Genomic DNA, 26,682 nt, shown 5'->3' with positions numbered 1-26,682 from the left:
CCAGAAGTGAAAGAATTATTTATCAAACAAAAACTGCACTGAGCCACAGAAACAACACTGAGTATACACAAGAGAGTGCAGACCAAGAAGTAAACAAAGGGAATGTGGTGTTAATTTACATTATTCTTTAGTTTAGTTAAAGATAAAAAATATTCAACAACTTTTTTTTGTATTTACAATGAAGAATAATTCCTTTACTTGTGGATAATTTATTCACGAATAATTTTTTTTAATTATCTCTTTATTCAAATAATCTCAATGTCAGCTTCATTGTTGTTTGTGTTGTGTGTCACCATTTTCCTCAAGCAATACAACAACAGTTTACCCCAAATCTGTAATAACTGATAACAGATATCTTCACACAGCACTACAGTTTCTATGCTGACCTTGACAACAATGACCCTCTGAGGCTCCTCTGCGTGCAGCGATCCCGTCTTCGTACTGCCCCCACTGCCACAGGGTGTGTTCGACCTCTCAGGTGTCCCAGCAGCTGTGGCTGGACCATCTGGGCACTCGTCCGGCTCTGACGACACACTGACTGAAGCTGTTGAAGGGAGCCGCTTTTTCTGGAATTTAGAAGTTATTCATTCTGAAATTCTTCACCAATATAATATACATTTCCAAAATCACTAACTTAACAAAAAAGTGAAGTACCCAAAAGGGGAGGAGGAAACACAAGGAAACTTCACAGGTTCAGAGGATAGGTGGTGTTATTTCAGTGACTACAAAATCAATTCTAATTTACAAATAACTTGGTGTATGAGCCCACTTATCAGAATGGCATTGCTCCCCCTCTGGTCTGGGTGCATGCACTGATTCAGCTGGGACAAGTGACACAGAGCCCATTGTCTCCTCTCTGAAGCAAATTAGCCCCCAACAGTTGTAAATGGTCCTCAGTATCCTGGCTGCCACTACGGGATGGAGCTGATGTCCGAGCTGGTCTTGCACAATTGTCTATCAAGGATAGGTCTGGGGATCTTGTTGGCTAGGAGAGACACGTGCCATGTGCTGACAAGCATTGTCCTCCTTAAAAATGGTACAATGATACTGTAACAAGATGTCTCTCCTGACCCAGGGTTCCGGGCAACTATTAAGAACTCTCCCCTTTCCCTAAAACCCACCAGTGTTTTTCCTTCACCCATCTTCCTTCCCCTTCAATCATTCTGGCAGGAGGAGGAGCCACTGGTTCCAAAAGATTGCCAATTTCAATTATGTGCATTTTCTGCTGTTACTACATGGTAAGTAGATTTTTTATCAATCCAATAACATTATGTCCTCAAAATATGATTATTTTTGTTGGTACACTATCAGCTAGGCATTTCAATTCAATTGTTTGCGTGTGCACATGATTGAATCTCCCTGCTGCTGTTGGCACATTATAAGGGTGTGATGAAACTGATGTAATGACTGAATGACAGGAGTGGGGAGGATGAGAGACATCAAATGGGGAAAGTGGGAGACTGAAGAACTTTATTTATGGAAATTTTAGTTAATTTTCATCAAAAGGTCATTATTAGCAAATCAAGGAATATCAGATGACCATTTCTAGAAACTTCTTAACTTTGAAGCCAAGGGAATGAAACAGACTGACAGGTCACAGTGACACAGACCCTGCAGGAGTAGTACCATTTCACGGTTGCAGGCAAAGACACCAGGAATTGTGGCATGTTTTGGTGGCATCTTCCTCAAAATTAATAATATGGGCTCATAACATTGCAACTATTGTCAATAAATGAATACAATGGAAACATAGCAGACAGTTGGCACTTGTTGAAGTGACGAAAAGATATTAGACATAAAGAACAGATCCCAAATGCCTGTAAAATAGTGCTAAGCTGCTTACTATATAAGGAAATGACAAAATAGATGTCAGCAATAATAAAAGTATACTCTGTATGAGAATGTAGACTTCCCCGGAATATACTGCTGATGGACTCTACGTGCACTTCCATCTGGATGGAATTCCATGATGTATCGATGAATGACACTCTCATCATCTTCTGCCAAAGTCTCAAGATTATACACACACACACACACACACACACACACACACACAACTAGATGTAAGTGGAAGCTGCCTCTCGTCAACCTCCTTCCCATTTTTTTGTGCAGGGGTAGGCATGCTGTGGTGGGAAATGGAGCACCGGATTCAACTCTTGGCTCAGAATCGTGAAGTGTCAACTGCTGTGTGTGGACTGGGCGTTTAGCTGTTTGTGCAGGCTGTCATGCCAAACTTAGCTGATAGCCCTCATCCCTGTAGATCAGTGGTAGTCAACCTGGTCCCCATTGCCCATAGAGGGCATTTCAGCTATCATGGTGGGCAGTACGTGGTGGGGGTTTTAAAAATATATTCATTAGGTTTTCATAAAATTTTGACATAATGTATATGGTAAGTAATTACTATTGTATGTTTTAACTTGCTGTAACTCTGATTTATAAATTTTAAAAAGGTAAAGTTGCTACCCTACTTTGTGAATTACCGTTACTGTGGAATTGGTGGGTGGTTAGAAAATTTTTCTACTAACAGAGGCACAGAAGTGGGTGGCAGGTAAAAAAGGTTGACTGCCCCTGCTGTAGAGGATATTATCTTGGGAACCTATTCCATTGAGATGTTAATAATGCTCTTCGAAAAGCAACTAGCTTGTCACATTTTTGTTTTCTGAAATTTGAATGTACATTCCTCATTGAGGCTGTATACCGCTACTCCTGATTTATCTTTGTGCCTCAGACATATGCATCTAGTTTGTCCCTTGCAGCATTGCAAGAAAGAGTGCTTTGTTTACCTTATTTAGGGGAGGTCACACTCTTAAGGGATACCATATACACTGGGCTACTTGCAGTTTGTCCTTTGCTGAGACAAGCACACCTTTTGTATTTTATGACAATTGAGAGATGGTTTGGATGTTGTTTTTTATGAAAGTTCTTGCAATATTGACTAAGGAGGCCCAATACAGAGGATAAAGATGAGCTTCTCTTTCTTTATCTTTTCTTTGCGGATGGCTGTGTCACTCGTTTTCTTCAGTGTGTGTTTAATCTGCACTTTACTGTACATATTTTGATGATACATATCTTTGAAGTGTTGCAGCTCAATTACGAGGCTGTCTTTGTCACAAATGGCACATGCCCTATGTACTAGAGCTGTTAGAACAGTGTACTACTGAGCTGGATGATAATAAGCTCATTACATGAAGTACAGATTTGTGTGGGTTTCTTTCTGTAGACCGCATGTCCTAGGGTATTTATTTATTTATATAATATAGGGAAACATTCCACGTGGGAAAAGTATATCTAAAAAGAAAGATGATGTAACTTACCAAACGAAAGTGCTGGCATGCTGATAGACACACAAACAAACACAAACATACACACAAAATTCAAGCTTTCGCAACCAATGGTTGCTTCATCAGGAAAGAGGGAAGGAGAGGGAAAGACGAAAGGATGTGGGTTTTAAGGGAGAGGGTAAGGAGTCATTCGAATCCAGGGAGCGGAAAGACTTACCTTAGGGGGAAAAAAGGACAGGTACACACACACACACACACACACACACACACACACACACACACACATTCATCCGCACATATACAGACACAAGCAGACATTTGTAAAGGCCTTCCGCACATATACAGACACAAGCAGACATTTGTAAAGGCCTTTACAACCCACATCCTTTTGTTTTTCCCTCTCCTTCCCTCTTTCCTGATGAAGCAACCATTGGTTGCAAAAGCTTGAATTTTGTGTGTATGTTTGTGTGTCTATCAGCATGCCAGCGCTTTCGTTTGGTAAGTTACATCATCTTTGTTTTTAGATATATTTATTTATTGTTCCATGGGACCAAATTAAGAAGTCTCCATGGTCATGGAACGAGTCAATACATGAAATTATAACATGATAGTAGAAACAGATAAAATGAAATGTAAGTAACATATTCAGGCGACAATTCGTAAGTTTAAATAAAGAAAATCAACAATGTAACACTGGAATTTGCTTGATTTATTCATTTATTTATTTATTGTTCCATGGGACCAAATTAAGGAGAAGTTTTCATGGTCATGGAACAAGTCAATACATGAAATTATAACATGATAGTAGAAACAAGGCATGTGCTATTTGTGACAAAGTCAGTCTCCCAATTGATCTACAACACTTAAAAGATGCATTTCACTAAAATGGGTGCAAAAAGAGCAAATTAACCATGCACTGAAGAAAGCAAATGATACAGCCAACTGTGAAGCTCCCTGCCGCCGTTGGATAAGCAGCTGAGCAGCAAGTCGTATACTCCTAGCTCACTCATTTGTTACATAGTTTAATTCTTAATTTCTTTGCGTGTTTTTGGTACTTGCATTGTTTAATTCATAAATTTCGAGCGTATTATAGTATTTGAGAGTTGTAGCATCGCGTTTTAGTACCTGAATAGTGTAAATTCACGTAGTCGTTTGTCTACTGTTTTGTTTTGAACGGCCAGTGTCGGTTGGTCGCAGTCAGTGTGCTCCCTGCCGCTGTTGGATAAGCAGCTGAGCAGCAAGTCGTATACTCCTAGCTCACTCATTTGTTACATAGTTTAATTCTTAATTTCTTTGCGTGTTTTTGGTTCTTGCATTGTTTAATTCATAAATTTCGGGCGTATTATAGTATTTGAGAGTGTAGCATCGTGTTTTAGTACCTGAATAGTGTAATTTCGCTTAGTCTCCTTCCGCCGCCGAGCAGTGTCAGCAGTGCGCAAGTAGCAGCATTACTGCATTTACTAGGCAATCTTGTATTTTAATAACCGTTTAAATTTTGTCGATTTGTTTGCGCTCTCTGTAGATTAGTTCAGACGTTCTTAGCAAAACAGTTTTTAGCATGGATAGGGACTGCAACTGCTGTGTTCGGATGCAGGCTGAGTTGGCATCCCTTCGCTCCCAGCTTCAGGCAGTGTTGGCTTCGGTCACACAGCTTGAGGCTGTTGCCAATGGGCATCACTGTGGGGGTCGGGATGGGGGTTTGTCGGGGACGGCCAGCTCGTCCCACGCATCCCCTGATCGGACTACGACTGTGGTTGCCCGGGATACTGCCCGCATTGAGGCTGATCCCTCACCTGTGGTAGAGTGGGAGGTCGTTTCAAGGTGTGGCAGGGGGCGAAAGACATTCCGGAGGGCTGAACGGAAAGCCTCTCCAGTTTGCCTGACGAACCGGTTTCAGGCTCTGTCTCAGGCTGATACTGATCTTCGGCCTGACATGGCTGCTTGTCCTGTTCCAGAGGTTGCCCCTCAGTCTGCAAGATCCGGGCAGTTGCAGAGGGTGGGCTTACTGGTAGTTGGGAGCTCCAACGTCAGGCGCGTAATGGGGCCCCTTAGGGAAATGGCAGCAAGAGAGGGGAAGAAAACCAATGTGCACTCCGTGTGCATACCGGGGGGAGTCATTCCAGATGTGGAAAGGGTCCTTCCGGATGCCATGAAGGGTACAGGGTGCACCCATCTGCAGGTGGTCGCTCATGTCGGCACCAATGATGTGTGTCGCTATGGATCGGAGGAAATCCTCTCTGGCTTCCGGCGGCTATCTGATTTGGTGAAGACTGCCAGTCTCGCTAGTGGGATGAAAGCAGAGCTCACCATCTGCAGCATCGTCGACAGAACTGACTGCGGACCTTTGGTACAGAGCCGAGTGGAGGGTCTGAATCAGAGGCCGAGACGGTTCTGCGACCGTGTGGGCTGCAGATTCCTCGACTTGCGCCATAGGGTGGTGGGGTTTCGGGTTCCGCTGGATAGGTCAGGAGTCCACTACACGCAACAAGCGGCTACACGGGTAGCAGGGGTTGTGTGGCGTGGGCTGGGCGGTTTTTTAGGTTAGATGGCCTTGGGCAAGTACAGAAAGGGCAACAGCCTCAACGGGTGCGGGGCAAAGTCAGGACATGCGGGGACCAAGCAGCAATCGGTATTGTAATTGTCAACTGTCGAAGCTGCGTTGGTAAAGTACCGGAACTTCAAGCGCTGATAGAAAGCACCGAAGCTGAAATCGTTATAGGTACAGAAAGCTGGCTTAAGCCAGAGATAAATTCTGCCGAAATTTTTACAAAGGTACAGACGGTGTTTAGAAAGGATAGATTGCATGCAACCGGTGGTGGAGTGTTCATCGCTGTTAGTAGTAGTTTATCCTGTAGTGAAGTAGAAGTGGATAGTTCCTGTGAATTATTATGGGTGGAGGTTACACTAAACAACCGAACTAGGTTAATAATTGGCTCCTTTTACCGACCTCCCGACTCAGCAGCATTAGTGGCAGAACAACTGAGAGAAAATTTGGAATACATTTCACATAAATTTTCTCAGCATGTTATAGTCTTAGGTGGAGATTTCAATTTACCAGATATAGACTGGGACACTCAGATGTTTAGGACGGGTGGTAGGGACAGAGCATCGAGTGACATTATACTGAGTGCACATCCGAAAATTACCTCGAGCAATTAAACAGAGAACCGACTCGTGGAGATAACATATTGGACCTACTGATAACAAACAGACCCGAACTTTTCGAATCTGTATGTACAGAACAGGGAATCAGTGATCATAAGGCCGTTGCAGCATCCCTGTATATGGAAGTTAATAGGAATATAAAAAAAGGGAGGAAGGTTTATCTGTTTAGCAAGAGTAATAGAAGGCAGATTTCAGACTACCTAACAGATCAAAACGAAAATTTCTGTTCCGACACTGACAATGTTGAGTGTTTATGGAAAAAGTTCAAGGCAATCGTAAAATGCGTTTTAGACAGGTACGTGCCGAGTAAAACTGTGAGGGACGGGAAAAACCCACCGTGGTACAACAACAAAGTTAGGAAACTACTGCGAAAGCAAAGAGAGCTCCACTCCAAGTTTAAACGCAGCCAAAACCTCTCAGACAAACAGAAGCTAAACGATGTCAAAGTTAGCGTAAGGAGGGCTATGCGTGAAGCGTTCATTGAATTCGAAAGTAAAATTCTATGTACCGACTTGACAGAAAATCCTAGGAAGTTCTGGTCTTACATTAAATCAGTAAGTGGCTCGAAACAGCATATCCAGACACTACGGGATGATGATGATGGCATTGAAACAGAGGATGACACGCGTAAAGCTGAAATACTAAACACCTTTTTCCAAAGCTGTTTCACAGAGGAAGACCGCACTGCAGTTCCTTCTCTAAATCCTCGCACAAACGAAAAAATGGCTGACATCGAAATAAGTGTCCAAGGAATAGAAAAGCAACTGGAATCACTCAATAGAGGAAAGTCCACTGGACCTGACGGGATACCAATTCGATTCTACACAGAGTACGCGAAAGAACTTGCCCCCCTTCTAACAGCCGTGTCCCGCAAGTCTCTAGAGGAACGGAGGGTTCCAAATGATTGGAAAAGAGCACAGATAGTCCCAGTCTTCAAGAAGGGTCGTCGAGCAGATGCGCAAAACTATAGACCTATATCTCTTACGTCGATCTCTTGTAGAATTTTAGAACATGTTTTTTGCTCGCGTATCATGTCATTTCTGGAAACCCAGAATCTACTATGTAGGAATCAACATGGATTCCGGAAACAGCGATCGTGTGAGACCCAACTCGCCTTATTTGTTCATGAGACCCAGAAAATATTAGATACAGGCTCCCAGGTAGATGCTATTTTTCTTGACTTCCGGAAGGCGTTCGATACAGTTCCGCACTGTTGCCTGATAAACAAAGTAAGAGCCTACGGAATATCAGACCAGCTGTGTGGCTGGATTGAAGAGTTTTTAGCAAACAGAACACAGCATGTTGTTATCAATGGAGAGACGTCTACAGACGTTAAAGTAACCTCTGGCGTGCCACAGGGGAGTGTTATGGGACCATTGCTTTTCACAATATATATAAATGACCTAGTAGATAGTGTCGGAAGTTCCATGCGGCTTTTCGCGGATGATGCTGTAGTATACAGAGAAGTTGCTGCATTAGAAAATTGTAGCGAAATACAGGAAGATCTGCAGCGGATAGGCACTTGGTGCAGGGAGTGGCAACTGACCCTTAACATAGACAAATGTAATGTATTGCGAATACATAGAAAGAAGGATCCTTTATTGTACGATTATATGATAGCGGAACAAACACTGGTAGCAGTTACTTCTGTAAAATATCTGGGAGTATGCGTACGGAACGATTTGAAGTGGAATGATCATATAAAACTAATTGTTGGTAAGGCGGGTACCAGGTTGAGATTCATTGGGAGAGTGCTTAGAAAATGTAGTCCATCAACAAAGGAGGTGGCTTACAAAACACTCGTTCGACCTATACTTGAGTATTGCTCATCAGTGTGGGATCCGTACCAGGTCGGGTTGACGGAGGAGATAGAGAAGATCCAAAGAAGAGCGGCGCGTTTCGTCACTGGGTTATTTAGTAACCGTGATAGCGTTACGGAGATGTTTAATAAACTCAAGTGGCAGACTCTGCAAGAGAGGCGCTCTGCATCGCGGTGTAGCTTGCTCGCCAGGTTTCGAGAGGGTGCGTTTCTGGATGAGGTATCGAATATATTGCTTCCCCCTACTTATACTTCCCGAGGAGATCACGAATGTAAAATTAGAGAGATTAGAGCGCGCACGGAGGCTTTCAGACAGTCGTTCTTCCCGCGAACCATACGCGACTGGAACAGGAAAGGGAGGTAATGACAGTGGCACGTAAAGTGCCCTCCGCCACACACCGTTGGGTGGCTTGCGGAGTATCAATGTAGATGTAGATGTAGATGAAGAAGAGGTAGAGAAAGAGAAACTCACCTTTCTCCCCCATACTGGACCTCTTCCAGCCAAAATTGTGAGAATCCTTGGAAAACAACATCAAAGCCATCTTCTGTCTACCAAAAAATACAAAAGGTGTGCTTGGCTTGGTAAAGAACAAGCTAGGCTCAGTAAAGGAAAAATTGCAACTGCAAATACCTTTTGTGTGTGTCTATATCATTCTTGTGAGTGTGGCCTCCAGAACGTGAGGCAAACACAGCACCGTTATCTTTCAACGCAGTGTGGTCCATATAAGTTTGGGCCTTGATAAATCAGCAGTGGCAGAATGCAGCCTCATCAAATGAAATACGTTTGAAGAAAAACAAAAAACAAAAATTTTGTGTTGAGCTAGTGACTTTTTGGAGTGCATTTTTAAAAAAATTGCTTGAGATAAGGCTCCACAATAATCTTGTCAACAGGGATGCAAGCTACAAATTAGTTCAGTGTGGAACCCTGCACTAGCAGCTACACAACGAGCCCACATCCAGCAACTGACACTTTTTGATTCTGAGCAAGTTTGTCTCCCACCATGGGATGCCAAACTCCATGCCAGGTGGGAGGTGGAGGGAAGGAGGGATAGGGGTGAGGTGGCTGCCATTTAGGTATACATACATGGGTCACTTGCCTAATCTTGATGCTTCACCAGAACTTGATGAGAGAGACCCTCATCAAAACACTGTGGAATTTCAATGCAGCCAACCAGATGAAAGCTCAAGATTTTGTCAAGACGATATCCTTACTACCTGCAGTTTTCCAAATTATTCTCTGGCAGAGAATTACGATAATATCAAGCAGAGTTGAATAGAGATAGACCCTTTGCAAAACAAATCAACAATCTGAAGTTCATATTGGAGTAAAGAACTAAAAAAGCATTTACCTGAAACAGCAAGAAACACAAAATCTGAAATGACGTTACAATATTGGAAATTTTGGGTTGAAAATGATAAATACGAATTAAAGTAAGACAGGAGTTAGATAAAGTGACGGATTATTTTCAGTCTTATTTAACGGTGAAACTGAGAATATTACTGCAGAATTCGGGAAGATATTAACAGAATCTGTGATCACGAGTGGAACACAAATTGGCTGGGAGTGAATCTCCAAACTGATTTTTTAGCATTTGCACACACAATTACAACACTGAAACATATAGAAAATAGCCTTGACCAGCATAGTTGAGAGCTAAAGACTATAAGATGCACCTTAATTTTTAAGTGTTTTTTTATAACATTTTTACAATTTTTATTATTAGACTGCAAAGCAGACTAAAAAAATGTTAGTTTGTAAAACTGATCTGATCTTTAAAATCTCTGAAAATCATCTAAACTTTCTTCTTCTTCTTCTTCTTCTTCCTCTCCATCATCATCGTTATCCCCTTCATACATAAGATGCTCTTTACCGCCAGTGAGAGCAGTGCTTATGCTGCATTTCTTGAAGGATTTAACAGTAATGTCTTCTCTCATTCTTCACCATAACTGTTTTACCAACTGACAAACTTGTTTGACTGTAGGTCACTTTAAAGCTCCCTTCAGCATGAATTCATGCTGCGTTCCATCCATCACCCATTTGTTTGTTTCCTCTCTCATATACACCTTAAATGGTTTATTTATTGAGACATTAACAGGTTGCAATTGTGAAGTAAGTTCCTCTGGAATAACAGAAAGCTCTATTTCCCTGTCTCAGTTTCTTTTTCAGGGATCTTTTTAGATGACTACTAAACTGGCATAGCATGAGAAAAGAACTCTTCTTCAATTAAGCACTTTTCCTTCCCTCCCACACTTTGTTAATCCATAATTTCATACCAGCCTTGTCCAACCAGCTCTTGTCATGTATGTGAACAACAACAACTGGCAGTATTTCAGAAGGTTTTGGCACTGTTTTGTGTTTGAAAATGATGATTGGATTGAGTTTAGTATCATCAGCACAATGTGAAATGACAACAGTGTAGTACATTTTTTCATGACCACTTGTTTTAGGTAGTTGCAGTTTTAGCACCTTTCATGGCAACAGTTCTGTTACTCGACACATCAAATATCAGAGGAGTTTCATCCACATTAGGTACTTTGCTTAGTTCCACACAGGTTTTCTTTCAATCTTGAATAATAAAGCAATGGAAACATAATATTAAGTCTTCATACTCTTGTGGCATTTTCCGAGATATTTTGCTTTTAGCTTGCATGCTAAGTGCACAATGTTTCATAAACCCGCAGCACCAACCAGCTCCACCCTTGAAGTCTGTTAAGTTCCACTGTAGTGCTAGCTTACAAGCATGTATTTGAATCATTTTTGTATTAATTACAGTGCCATTTTGACTGTACCCTTGAATCCTTCTCAATCAGTAATCTTCTATTTTTGGCCATTTTGCATTCAATCCTCTATTTGTATATTTAATCTTCCTCATTTTTTTTAGTTCTCCTTTACTAGCCCATCAATTGCGAATGGCTTTTTTCTGATGGTGGAGGGCCAAAATGCTGCTCAGTTGCTGTTTCCATGGTGTTTTCCATATGCTATTGCTTTCAGTGTATAGCGCACATCATATGAATACAGCAGAGTCTCTATAATCTGTCCAGTAGTCTGACACAATGAGCCAAGATCACAGGATGTGGACATGTGGCGCCACTTCAAGTGAACTGTTTAGTAAACAATATGTAGTCCCCCACCAATTGTTGATTAATGCGCACATTGTTCAGTTGAGTTATTACTCTCTTTAACTTGATTGGGATAGTATTATTGAGGGTTCTGTAACTTTCCTACAATATGTCTCAAGCAGGTAGTGAAAAACGTAAACACAAGACATTGACTTTGGTTGAAAAATCTGAAATTATTAAAAATTAAACAAAGGAAAAAATTAATGATTTAGCTTCATTTTATGATGTTGGGTGTGCTACTATTTATGACATTAAAAAAATTGTGATAAAACTGAGGGTGCTGCGCACAATTTGAACAGCAAAAGCAGTGACAGGAAACAGCAAAAGCAGTGACAGGAAAATGATAAAAACTGGTGAGTAACCATTAATTGAAGTGTTTTCTTCAGGAACACAGTAAACACACTCCAATTTCAGATCTTATTAAAAGAAAAAGCGAAATTTTTCTATAAATAAATTAAGAAAAAAAGATGATTTCCGTGCAAGTACCAGATGGCTTGATAAGTTTAAAAAAAAGATGTTGTATCCACTTTTAAGCACAACACAAGAAAAACCCTCTTGTGACTTCAAAGCTGTAGAGCCATACAAACAAAAATTCAAGAAAACTTTAGAAGAGTTAAATCTTTCTCCTGATCACATTTGCAACGTGGATGAAAGCAGATTGTTCTGGAGACTTTTGCCCAACAAAACATTCATCCACAAAGCAGAGGCACGTGCTCCCGGCAGAAAAATGTCTAAAGACAGGCTCACATTTATGCCATGCACTAATGCTAGCGGAACTCAAAAACTTGAGCTACTTGTCACAAGAAAATAAAAAAATCCTAGGTCATTCAAAAATGCAAAATGTGTACCAGCCGAATATAAACACCAAAATGAAAACTTGGATGACATGGAAATTGTTCAATGAGTGGTTTCACAAGGAGTTCATACCAGCAGTCAAAAAGTTCCTCAAGAAGCAAAATTTGTCTCAGAAAGCTTTGTTGGTGCTGGATAACTGCTCCGGATACTCTACAAGCCATCATGCAGTGGAGGACACTACGAGTCACATCCTTTCCTGTTCTACATGGTAACAGAGCGAAGGAAAAACAACTGTCTATATGGCTCCATATGAGCCCTAGTTTCTCATATATTATATTCATTGTTCTTACGCGCAACTTATGTTAGGGGAAGTCAACTTTAATTGCCAGTTCTCTAAATTTTCTCGTTAGTATTCGAATGTTGCCTTCCCTCCAAGGACTCCCAGTTGAGCCTCCAAGCATCTCTGTAACACTTACGTCTTGTTAGAACATACCAGTAACCAATTCAGCAGCTTGCTTCTCAATTGTTTCGATGTCCTCATTCAATCCAACCTGGTGCGGATCCCAGACACTCAATTGGTACTAAAGCATAGGTCGCTCCAGTGTCCTATATGTTGCCTCCGTTACAGGTGAACCACATTTTCCTAAAATTCTACCAATAAACTGAAGTTGATGAAAATGAACTTAAATCTTAATATGGTTTGATAAAAGAGATGTTCTTCCCCTGCTTGTTCCCCCAAATGTAGCTCCTTTGTTCCAACCTATGGATCAGAATATTATCCAGACAGTTAAGGTTCATTTCAAAGAAGCCTACTGTGTAGTGTAATTATCAAAGAGAAAAGTATTACTCAATCATTATGTTAAAGATGTTGTTTACAACCTTGCTTGGCCTTGGGAAAGTGTTTCAACTGAAGTGTTAGTATCTGCATTGTGCAAACTGTGGCCAGATCTTCATTTTTTAAATGAGCACATAAAATGTTTTAAAGAAGGTAAAGGGATTGAGGAACATGTTGAACCTTCTAACAACAAGGGAATCATACAGCTCCAAGAGACAATTGACAATAACTGTTCAAATGATTCTGAAACACTGTCTGTTAGCTACATAAATGACTGGTTATTTGAAAATGAAAATTGTCAGCTGAGTGAGTGATAATGAGATTATCCAAGACATGTTAACTACATATAACAATGAAGAACAAGACCCAAATTAGATTCCTAAAGCCTGCAGTGAAAAAGTTCCAACGCTCACTCATTCTCACCAGCTGACTGCAGCCTACTGACCAGGTTTGTCTCCTCCTCCTGCAACCAGCGGCTGTCCTCCTCTGACTGCTGCTGCTGCTGCCTGAGCCGTGCTTCCAGCATCCTGCGCTCCAGTTCCAGTGAGCCGTCACCGTCACTGATGGCCGAATCCTGGCCATCTGCCGATATCACAGCAGTGTCTCCGTAGAGCTGCTGCTGTTGCTGTTGTTTGTGTAAAAGAAGGTACAAGAAATGAGGATAGGCCCATCCGATTAAATCTGTTACAGTGATTACTTACAAAATATCATATTTTGAAGATTTTTTTATTTATTTATTTTAATGAGTGAATACTAGAAAACAATGCACATTTCAAACTCAGTTATATCAATATATACATGCAGGCAATAACTGCTAGTGGCCTGCACAACTCAGTCATTTGTTATGGACCACTGCATTCATATGGCAGACGTAACTTCAAAATTTTATAGCTTTAGTGTTGCATAAATTACTACATCCTGTTGCTTAGAATGAAGTACATTACTGCAAATGTATGCCATCACAACTGCAATTGAAAGAAAACAATATTAAGCTTTAATTTCCTGACCATAAAAAGGTCATTGCAAACCAAACACAGTTTCAGTTTGGGCAACAATAGGGAACCAAATCAGCTGTGTACTTTTCAAAGTAGCCACCACAGCGCTTTCCTTAAGTAATTAAAGGCAGTGGTGGAATAACTGGACCTAAACCTGGATGGAATGTAAGATCATTCTGTAGCTAATGATTGCGCCACTTTGCTTGGTGACTGATGGGAGCGAACTGAAATATCAAAATTAATGAAAGTGGCTCTTCATTGGAGTTCAGGTAAGGCACTGTTTTGCATGAAAGATCTGAAAGAAACTGAGAAGTTATGGGGAGACACTTGCGTACCTAAAACATTATAGGCTGAACTTCAGCCTTAGCCATTTGATTTCACTCACAGCAGAACCAAACACCATTAAGTGATGTGGAAAAGTAATCTTAGTTTGTAATATAAACTTTCTAGATCATGAGTTTATAAAATGATATGAGTAGTTTTGATTGTGCTCCCAATCATTTTTATATCATAAAATACCTTTACAGAGAGTAATAACTGTTTACTCTGTAACAATATTTTATGGTTTGAAGATGATTGCTAGCACAATGAGAACTGGTAATATCATTTTATAAATTAGTGAACTATAAAAAAAGTTTATACTGCAAACATTATTGTTGAATACTATTCCTTCCAATCACTTCTTAATAATACTCCTGAAGTTTTTTCAAAGACTAGTTTGAACTGCAAGAGTGACAGCATTGCATACTGATTATCAGCAACAATTGTAGCTAATACTGATAGTCTGAGACTGATACATGGAGACCTTCAGTCAGTCATCAGCAAAGAATTGAATAGCCAACTATAGTATTCAGTATCCTGCATTCAACACCTCATTACATTTACTTTTAACTTTTGCTCTATATAGTAGCAATATACAATTGTGTCTTGTAAATCTAAAAGAGTATGTTAAATGGCCCAATATCTCCTAGTTAGGTACTGAAATAAACAAAACTACATTTAAACTGCACAGCTTCCACATTACAATCTAAACATATAAAAACAAGAATTTTGCCACATTGGACAAGAATATTGCCACATTAGGTTACGTGGGAGAGAAAAACAATTAGTTCAACATCTAACACAACACCAAACACAGCAACACACATTTTGTAATTAAATCAACATGACACAATTCAAATTTTTTGGCTTATCAGAACTGACAATTGTTTCAACACTGTCAGTTCATCTTTGTTTATTATGAGGAAATGTATGTTAGACACATGAAATTTTGAAAACTAAACTAAACTCACAACATTACATACATCTATTTCAGAACCACTAAAATATTTTCCACTACTAAAAAAATACAAAGATGTCAAACAGGCAACATGCGAACAAAGAACACAACTAAATCACATGTAACAGTGAAAAAAGTTTAAACTCATATTGTAAAACATGCAAAAATTTGAACTTAAGAAATAACTATAAGAGGAAATGAAACAAAATTGATATAAACACAATAATAAATTTAAAATATACATGCTGCTCAGTCAATGCCATGCTACCAGTGAGACTCAGTATCATGCCAAGCTGATACTCTGCAATAGTGCATAATACTGCCTTCTGAGATTACATTTCATGTGGGAAGGCTTCAGATACTTACTGTGAGCTTAAAATAATGCTATATCAAGCAATTTCAATAAATACTCACGATTCCTGCACTTCTCAGCCTCACAAAATACTAAGCAGCACACAGGCATACACTGCCGCAAAATCCTGAGGGGAGGAGGAGGGGACATGTACTTTGTCTACAACATATTCAGTTTCTTTTCATTCATCAGTTGATGTCACAAATCATCTTCTATAAATTCCATGACAAAGGAGTAACCTTCAGAGATGTGGAACGACTTGAGTTACACATCGACAGGCTTCTTCTATATAGTACACTGACAACAAACTATGATTAGTGCCAATCACCCACACTGATGATAAAAAAAATACCACTACTCAGTTGCTGCTTTTATCCGATACTTCAAACTTACACAGAACACTATCTGCTGTCTATACAATGGCAAAGTCAAGATTTCTTTCATGTTGTTGTTGTTGTTGTTGTTGTTGTTGTGGTCTTCAGTCCTAAGACTGGTTTGATACAGCTCTCCATGCTACTCTATCCTGTGCAAGCTTCTTCATCTCCCAGTACTACTGCAACCTACATCTTTCTGAATCTGCTTAGTGTATTCATCTCTTGGTCTCCCTCTACGATTTTTACCTTCCACGCTGCCCTCCAATACTAAATTGGTGATCCTTTGATGCTTCAGAACATGTCCTACCAACTGATCCCTTCTTCTAGACAAGTTGTGCCACAAATTTCTCTTCTCTCCAATTCTATTCAATACCTCCTCATTACTTATGTGATTTACCCATCTAATCTTCAGCATTCTTCTGTAGCACCACATTTCGAAAGCTTCTATTCTCTTCTTGTCTAAACTATTTATCATCCATGTTTCACTTCCATACATGGCTACACTCCATACAAATACTTTCAGAAACGACTTCCTGACACTTAAATGAGATACGCAGAATTGACTCCCTGAGTCCAAATATTCTTTGCCTCCTGGGCAATGTCCTAATTGCTGGCAGTAAAGCATCTATGAAGCATTTGATGATGACCTAATTAATATGCTTTATGCATGTTGAAACTGTTTACCCACAAAATACATCAAAATATTGATAATGTACTGGAATGCAACGCCATTTCAAATTGGTAACTGACATGCTTAAACAGAGAGAGGTCTTTTTTTCCAGCTAGTCACATGTCTTCGACAAAATGAGGACTATGTATCACATCATAGAGACTGTTCGGTTATCTCATAATCTAATCTATATGATAGGAGTGGCACTTTTTGAATGTAGCAATTTCTATTACATTTTTAATACATTTAGTATTCCAAGATTTTAAAAATGGCTGGAACAGCAACTGTTGAAATTTTTCACGATAAAGGATGACAGCCAAAACAGTTGCAGGATAAAAATTTATTAAAATTCTTGACCGAGGTTTCGGTATATATAAATATACCTTCATCAGAAGTAAAAATCTAAAATTACATCACGCAATGAAGATTAATAAAACAATTGTGTACATTGCATGATGTAATTTTAGATTTTTACTTCTGATGAAGGTATATTTATATATAATGAAACCTTGGTCAAGAATTTTAATAAATTTTTATCCTGCAACTGTTTAGGCTGTCATCCTTTATCATGAAAAACATTTAGTATTCGTATGTTTGCTTCTAAAAGTCCTGTGTTGTATACTGACATTCATGGCATGCACTACACATTTTAAGTTATGACTAATGTAATATGGTGGCTTCAACCATTATAACTCTTATCCATGAAGATGGTCCAAGACTGAAACCGGTTGATATTTGGGTTTAAAATAGAAGCAGTTGATGGTTTAAATATGCACTTTATACAATTTCTATGCCATTCTGCTCATAATACCATTACAAGACAAGTGTTTCAAAATTTAAACCGCCTTGATCTAGTAACAAACTGCCAACATGGATTGACACATCCACGATACAAATACCAGCGAGACCCTGCAGCTCGTTCCCTGAGCATTTTTCAGAGCTTGGTTACTATTACATCTTCAGTACAAAGCTTTAACATCCACAAAGGAACTCATTGTCATTTAAACAAGGAAGGCAGACAAAAACAAGTTCTCCTGAATAACTGTCGAAACACAAGACAGCAACATACCCATCCTTAGCTATTCTAATTCAGTATCAAAGTGCACAACAGAACCAAACTTACTCCACATACTCATCTGTCATACAAAACTGGCTGAACTTCTCCTAAATGAGTAAGTGCCACTTTGGTTGTTAACTGATTAATCACAGAGAAAATACTTCCTTTTGTAAGTGGATACAATACATTTTCAACACTATTCAATCAACTGGGAGCACCGAAAGACTCCTGAAGAAGATCCTAGTAGAAGGGTCTAAATCACTGGGACAAAGTGATATGCATTTGAATGAAGCTTACTGGAAAGCACATATTTGTATACAAAATGGATATGAACAACAAAAAATGGGATTCCAGCTTCACAAAAATAATTGTTGGATGTAAAGTAAAATAGCCCAAATTAATGTCATAGAAGAAGAAAATAGATGCTGAAGTAAAATCTAGCTGAGAAATGCAGAATCACAACAAGGTACAAACTGTGTGCCAGTACTTGCCTGCTAGATTCAAACAGTGGGCATAGCAGCACTCACATGCGCAGGCCTCAATGCAACACTCCATGCTGCATACTTAAAACCAGGCAGGCGTGGAGTGTAGTGGTGTTGCAGTCACTTCTAGCTCGAGGAGGTAAAAAGGGAAAGGAAAGGAAACAGTAGTTCTTTGGTCATCCTAGTGTTAGGTTTCTTTCCTGGCTCATTCTTATGTTAGCAAATAATACAAAAAGATATCATGACAGTGTTCTTGAGAAATACACATTTTAATTTAATATTTAATTAAATTGTAAAATAATTATAACAAAGCACTGATTAATATTCAAAACAGTTTGACTTATCTTTAAAGTAAGCACACACAGACAAAATACAGTACATGAGCACTTCTTCATATTTGAAAATTTATCTCTGAAACATATGTGAATAGATGTCTGTCTTGCAGGAAGCTAGCCATGGCATATCTACACACAACATAAAGAAATGTGGAAGGACAGAGCAGCTCAAACAGCTTCAAGCCTGGTCCTCCAGTGTAAAACATGAGAATTACAGTGAATTACGTATTTCAGTTTCTTCAATTGTGGCTTTCTGAATTAGCTATACAACAGTGTATTATTAAAAGTAGTTAATTTATGTGGTAAATCAAAATGATGCTTTCAAACTAAGAAATAATTACTGATCAGTAGGGTATTAGATTACACTGGAAGTGGTACTGATAAAAGGCAAACTACACAAGTTCTTTTTTACAAATTACAAATGTGCAATCTGAGTACAGTGTTCCACACAGTACCCACCAACCCAATAACCAATTTCATCCCAGACAATTAACAGAATTTTATGTCAATCAATGCAACACCAGCAGAGATGCAAGCCTGAAAGCTGGCTAACTTTGTTGCAAGTTGTAGTACAAACTTTCTGCCCAAAACAATTCTTACACAGAATTATTTCATTTTCTTCAGTAACTACGTGCGGCTTTCTGAATTAGCTAGACAACAGTGTATTATTAACTACTTTTAATTTAAGAAAAAGATATATTGCTACTCACCACATAAAGGAGATGCTGAGTCACAGACAGGCACACAAAAAGGCTGCTATACATGGAGTTTTCAGCTGAAAGACCTCCTCTACTGTAGACAACACACATATGTTCTTGAAAGAACATCTCACACACACATGACCACTGTCTCTGGCCACAAAGGCCGGACTGGGAGCAACTGCACCTGACAGGAGAAGCAATTTGGGTGGTGGTGTTCAGGAGGAAGCTGAGGCGGGGGTGGGGGGGGGGATAGCAGGATAGGGGTGGGGAGGGTGTAGTGCTGCTTGTGGGACTATACAGGAATGACATGGGGAGAGAGCAGCACAGCTAGGTTTAGTTCAGAGGTTTGAGGCAGGGAAAGGGGAGCAGAAAGAGGGGGGGGGGACAGGAGCAGAAAAGGAGAGAAGCAGAGGAGGGGGAAAAAGAAAGAGACTAGTGGGTTCATTGGTGGACTAGAAGGCTGTGTAGTGCTGGAGTGGGAGCCGTGAAGGGAATAGGTGGGTGAAGGACATGGACAAATGAAGGTTGAGGCCAGGGGATATGGGAACATAGGATGTATCGCAGTGTGAGTTCCCACCTACGCAATTCACAAACGCTGGTGTTGGTAGGAAGGATCCAGATGGCACAGACTCTGAAGCAGTCACTGAAGTGGAGTACATTGTGTTGGGCAGCATGTTCAGCAACTGGGTGGTCCAGTTGTCTCTTGGTCACACTTTGCCAGTGGTCATTCGTGGAGACAGAAAGCTTGTTGGTTGCCATGCCCTTGTAGGACACAGCACAATGGTTGCTACTTAGGCTGTAGATCACTTGACTGCTTTCGCAGGTAGTCCTGCCTTTGGTGAGATAAGTGATGCTGGTGACTGGACTGGAGCAGGTGGTGGTGAGAGGACGTATGGGACAGGTTCTGAATGTAGATCTCTTACAGGGACATGATCCATGAGGCAAGGGGATGGGAGCAGGGGTGGAGTAGGGATGGACAAGGATATTGTGTAGGTTCAATGGGTGACAGATTAACACTTAGGAGGGCGAAGGGGTGAGAAGGATAGTGGGCAGGATATTCCTCATTTCAAGGCAGAGAGAGAGAGAGAGAGAGAGAGAGAGAGAGAGAGAGAGAGAGAGAGAGAGAGAGAGGCAGCCAAAACCCTGGTGAAGAATGCAGTTCAGTTGCTCCAGTCCTGGTGGGTACCGAGTAATGAGGGAATGTTCCTCTGTGGCCAGATGGTGGAAATGTGCAAGGTAGTACGTAACTGTAGAGGCATGGCATGAAAGATTACTTCTCACATCAGCAGCAGTTGCTTGCAGTTCAGCCTCTGTTGCGAGAGACAGCGACCGTGTGTGTGTGTGTGTGTGTGTGTGTGTGTGTGTGTGTGTGTGTGTGTGTTGTGCATGCATGAAAGTGTGTGTGTTTTTTCTATAACAGAGAAGACTTTTGGGCTGAAATTCCATGTACAGCAGTCTTTTTGCTGTGACTGTCTGCAACTCAGCATGACCTCTATATGGTGAACAGCAATCTATCCTTTTCATAATACTGCCAATGTCCCATCCTTAATTTTCTATTGCTTGATTTTATCCTTAATTTAAATAATTGTAGTTAAATATCTGTCCTTTTACAATACTCATACAATTAAAAACATTATATTACAAATCTTACAATAATAGGCAGGTATCAAAGCACATTTAGCATGTTATGTCTACTGTCCTAAAAACGAAAACTGAAATCCGACAAAAGGTAACAGCTGACAAAAAACACCACATGTTTGGCATTCGTAGGCAAACCACATCGTTTAAGATCTTCTGAGGAGTGCTAAAGTCAGAAGGTAAGACATGGAGTAATCAGAAAATTTATGGAACATGAAACTATTCATGGTTTTTTTTTTTTTTTTTTGCTGCTGTTGCTGCTCCAAAATGAGAAATGAAATCAATTTAATTTTTGAGTGTAGTACCTTCAAACTTGACACTGCTTTATAAATTTATTGCTATACTGTAAATTTTTTGCTGCTGCTTGTAATGGTACTTGAATTACATAACCATTACGGCAGCTCACCTGAACCTCTCGATACCAATAATATTCTACTGTGTTTCTGCAAAGTAGTTGACATATTTCTGAGACAACATTCAGATTTGATTTCATTTGTGATACATCGATATGTTTATATTGCAATGATATTATTCTCGTGTATTCTTTCTTTTGTCACTATGATCTTTGACATACTTGTAACTCTGATTTTTGGGCGCGTAAGCGATTATTAGTTAGTTAGTTGTTAGAGAGTCGGACCTCGAAAAAGTCAAGTCTTGGACGTCATGTTGGAAAGATGCATATTGTAGTTGGCTTATAAAATGTGAGGAAGATGTTTTCAAGTATGTTTTGTATTGTGAAGTGATGTTTGTGTGTTACGTGATATTGCAATAAAAGCAATTAAAAGGAAGGGTAACTTAAATTCGGAGTGCTGATTATTTTTTTACATCACCATTGTCCAGCAAAAGTGTAATCTTCAAGAATGGTTTGTGCAGCGCATCTACAAAACTTTTGAATACAGCAGAATAAAACCTAGGCCTCTTTGCATCCGAGCTTGGAATCATAACCACCTAGATTTTCAACGATTGAGCCATTATTTTAAGACGAGACCAGCGTGGGAAATACAAAAAGATGAGTGCCTAGTTTTTTGATTATTACATGAAATGACTATTAATTGTGCTCTAATGAGACCTGCTACATAATATGACTGTTGTTGCCCGAAAATGCAGTATTTAGCAGTGTGAGCATCATCACAATCGTTATTAAACGCTGACTTTTGTTGTGGTAGGGTTGTTTGATGCTCCAAAATGAGAAATGAAATCAATTTAATATTTGAGTGTAGTACCTTCAAACTTGACACTGCTTTATAAATTTATTGCTACACTGTAAATATTGAGCTGCTAACTCTTCATTTCTTTCTTTGCTTTTTCAAGAGCTCATTTTGTAATTCCTGCTTTTAGTCACCTCATTTTCCAATTAACATCATGTCCCTGATATCAAAGGGGCACAAGGAATGAGACTAACAGTAAAAGAAAAAATTAGAGGGAAATGAAAGAGGAAGTGTTTAGCATCTCAACACCTGTACCCGACATAATTATTTCTTCAACAATCGCTACAATTTCATACACAATTACCTGTTTATTGCATCACCTTAGTTGGTTCTTATGCTTTGATTGAAGGAATTCTTTTTTTCACTCTGAATAGTGTATGAGATTAGTAGTCACTACACTCAATCTTTGTAATTTCTTTACCTGAAATATTATTTCCCATATTTTTCTGACATTCTATAAAACACTCAAAACAAATTTCATAATTTTACTGTTATGGTATCCATTTCCTTTCGCTCACTGGCAACACAGTATCTTTCTAAAGTTCATCTTTTATTTCTGAAACGTCAATAAATAATGTCATATGTCAAAGGTCTGAGTATCTTTTAAGTCCAAGAGCTGTGATCATATGATGCACAAGAAAACAAAACTCCTGTATCATTATACTACACAGGTTTTCACTTTGTAAAGTAATCTATTAGTGTGAATAAATATGTTTTGTAATTTTAATTCATTGTCTGATATCAACAAAATGTATGAGAAATTTAGAAAATATATCTTGAAGGTTATAAGATAGTATCATATAATTCTAGAACTAGTAACAGGAAAGACTATGTGGCTACATATACAAGAAAAAAACTCAAGTCCCAGGATACAGATCTATGTATATTATTTGAGCAGTTTTTAAATGCTGTGTCCTTTCAAGCTTTGTTAGGCAATTAGACACAGAATTACCGTATTTACTTGAATCTAAGCCGCACTCGAATCTAAGCCGCACCTGAAAAATGAGACTCGAAATTCAAAGGGACAGAAAAGTTTTAGGCCGCACCTCCAAATCGAAACAAAGTTGGTCCATTGTAATATGAGAAACAATTTAGGTCAAATCAATGACGATACAACTACAGTATTATAGTTTGGTTCGAGTCGTAAGCTTAGCAGTTAAGCTCTACCAGGTAGCCATTGCTAAGCGTCAGGCGCTCCGCCCGTACTTCTACGGGTAACCTTCCTTTTTCACATGCTTCGTCTGGTTTTAACGGATTGCTTATTTTTCTTTGATCTGATAAGTGCCGTTCTCTTTGTTATAGGTGTTTCCGTCACTCTAAGCTGAAAATGCATTACTGTACTGTGTCATGCATTGTTTGTCGCATTCTGATAATGAGTGTTTATGGACTGTCGTCGCTCGTGGCATGGCTTGCTTTTGTGCACACTACCGCCACTTACAATTAAAAAGAGAGAGAGGAATCATCTCATTAGCGAGACAATGGCAAGAGACTGCTATTTGTTGTTACTTACACTGCTGTTTTCTTTGATAATGATCAACAAGAACCAAATAATAGACTGCTTATGATAGAAGATGTTCTGAACGAGAGTTTAGCGAAAATTTTTCTCCGTTTGAAAATCTTTGCAGACGCCTCTTTAATACAATACATTCTGCACAGAAATTAGAGTCATCTTAGATTTAAAAATCTAGTCAATTGCCGTGCTTCGTTTCTGACTGTATCACTATTAGGCATAAGAATAATACAAATATCAACATGACATAATATGTGTATTCTTCCGCGTTTGCTGTTGTCTCATTCTAGTTTCGTAGTTTATTAGGCAGACAGGATTTAAACGAGATAGCAGCAAACACGAAAGAATACATGGCAAAATGTTTATATTTGTATTATTCTTATGGTGAAGAGAATACTGCATGTGATTCACAATTCATAAAAGTTCCTATTAGCAACCATCTCTTCTCACAGGTAGGAAAAAATTCGGAATGTAGAGTTGGCCATATTGACAAACATCCCAAACAGTCTTGCCAGACGGATTTTCATAGTACTTTGAAATGCTGCTACATTCGAAGATGAACAATACGGCATTTGTATTTACTTCATTGGATAATGTATGAAAATGCAGTGGTCGAAAATCATGGTGGAGAAAAAAAGCTCGTCTTCCACCTTTTTTTTATTTATTTACTGACGCAGAGATTTTGGCACCAGTATTTATTTTTGTGCTTGCAATGTATGCCTGTGTAGCGTTACATATATTCGACGGCAGAAGTTAGTTGTACCAGCACCTACCAACATTTTTCAGAACTTCCGCTTACTTTGCATTCGATTCTAAGCCGCAGGCGGTTTTTTGGATTACAAAAACCGGAAAAAAGTGCGGCTTAGATTCGAGTAAATACGGTATGATTTTGAACATTGGAGAGTTACTACATATTGTACATAAATGTTTTGTTTTTGCCTAGTTATTGTCTGAACCCGAGTTATTGATAGCCAGATAAGCGAGTAATGTCAAATTTTATATCCTTGTCACTTGTCACTGTTTCATCAGTGGTTTTTGGAAGAACTTTATAATGCAATACACACTCACAACAACTTGTAGTAACTTCTCAGTACACCTTCCCACTGGACTTTTCTACACAGATAGCAGTATTTCATCTCAAAAATTGAGTTCTGAGTGAGTGAGAAAATTGCAATAGTAATTTTTTTTCTTATTTCTGGGATTGCAAGATCTTTCTGTACATCATAAAATGAAACATTAGAAAACTGGGATAACATATTACCAATGCCACTTCAGAAACATTAGAGGGGTTCTGTCTTTGCAACACAACAAAGGAGTACAATTAAACTTACCATTTGGAATGAGAGAAGAGGGTATACAGGGTGGTGGGAGAGAGATAAACTATTGAATTCCACAAAGCACGATACCTGATGCACTGCTGCTTCTGTCCTAGATAACTAATCTACTAAGATATTGAAAGGATTTTAGAAATTAAAAATTTGCTAACACCACAACTACGAATCCAAATCTTATTAGTGGTCATAATAAACTGTCTGAATTTGCTTATAATTGATTCACAATACATGCCTTTAGAAACCCATTTATGTTAAAAAAAAAAAAAGAAATAGTTGGCCTATTTAAACTTTCTATTGTTGCCAGAGTAACAGTACCGTAAGTTGGAAGTAAGGATGAATTTGTCTCAGACTCCAGTTAAATGATTTTCAATTTCTTTTTAAAATGATCAGTTTCAACGCTACTAGCACCATCTTCAGCTGTACCTGTGTACATTAGTGAATTATTATAAGCCAATGCATACATAATACGTTGCATTAATACTGATATTATGTGTTACAAATTCCTTGACCTACTGCAGTAGTGAGATTAGCTAGTGGTCCATTAAGTCGGGGAACTACCTCACACTGGCCTAAAAATCCTACCTAAGCTGCAACGCATGCATGTCATGTGAGATTCTCAATATTCTTGTGCTCTCTTCACACAGACTACAGGTTCTAGAGAAAAAAAATGAATAGGTCCTTTTCTGTAGGAAGTTTAATGTAGTTTAATTTTGTACTGAGAGAGATTTTTGATGGAGGGTGCAGTTTCCGAGTTTTTCAGGAACAGCTTACAAATATGATATTAAATGTGCTCTGTCTCAGAAATAGTTCAGAATAGGCCACATGTCCATATGAAGTTTTATTTGTTCAGATCACTAATAACATCATCCATTAACACATGTGTATGTGACCTTATAATTGAACAGGTTAACATTTTATTCAAAGAGACAGAAATAAAATAAAATAATGTTTTATGCTACATAAACGGTTACAGGCTAAACAAAGGGGAACAACATACTTGATTTTAGCTTCTAACCATCTAGCTCAATCAACAGTAATGGAATGTGTGATGCAGTTCTTTAGTGTGAACAGGTACATGTGAAGATGGGGCTAATAGCTTAAAAATTAATCATGTTAGAATGAAAAATGAATAAAATAAAACAAAAAAAATAAATAAATGTTGAACATCTTTTAATTGCAGTCTGAGGAAATTTCATCCTTACTTTCAACGGATAGCTGGTCAATTTGTTTGTATAGGGTACTCAACAGTGAAGTTATCAGTGCTCTTATAAATATTATATGTGCTTAAAATATCTTAAATGGCAACCATATTGCCATAGAAATGTACTCAAATCCACTTACTCTCTCACAAACATACTCATAATGTACAGAGCACTTTGACATAAGCTTTGTGCCATAAATAAAGCTATCAAATAACACCAAATTTCATATGCCTGGAACATAATTCTACATTTTTTGTGCAGGAGGAATGTAAATGCACCTTGTACATCAGAAACTGATGCATTAAAGAAATATAGAAAATATGACTTTCTTAACTCAGTTTCTGAAATACTGATGTGACAGGGAAGGCTCTATAAAAGGGAAATTGTCCCCAGAGGACCCGCTGGCGAAATTGTCTGAGAACACCTCCAAACAATGTTGCAAACCATTTTCAAACAGCAGCTTGCACAGGGCCAGGTCAAAATGATGTCTCCTCAGCTCACATTGAAAGTGTTTAGAGCTGTCTGAACTT

The 26,682-nt window shown here is 39.0% G+C and overlaps 1 protein-coding gene across 5 annotated transcripts in view; it reads right to left on the bottom strand.

Moving 5' to 3' along the window:
• Positions 1-26,682, bottom strand: part of LOC126416078 (focal adhesion kinase 1) — a 754,036-nt gene that overhangs the window by 42,418 nt on the left and 684,936 nt on the right. For all 5 annotated transcript variants that reach the window (XM_050083563.1, XM_050083561.1, XM_050083565.1 and 2 more), the window contains 2 exons: positions 13,461-13,640; positions 387-566 (listed from right to left, as the gene is read on the bottom strand). In XM_050083563.1, the coding sequence (XP_049939520.1) occupies positions 387-566; positions 13,461-13,640 (360 nt within the window). The remainder of the gene's footprint in view (positions 1-386; positions 567-13,460; positions 13,641-26,682) is intronic.

This window comes from Schistocerca serialis, chromosome 8 (genome assembly GCF_023864345.2).
Source record: "Schistocerca serialis cubense isolate TAMUIC-IGC-003099 chromosome 8, iqSchSeri2.2, whole genome shotgun sequence".
In the NCBI taxonomy this organism is placed as follows: Eukaryota; Metazoa; Arthropoda; class Insecta; order Orthoptera; family Acrididae; genus Schistocerca; species Schistocerca serialis.
This window is presented reverse-complemented; position numbering and strand designations above follow the sequence as displayed.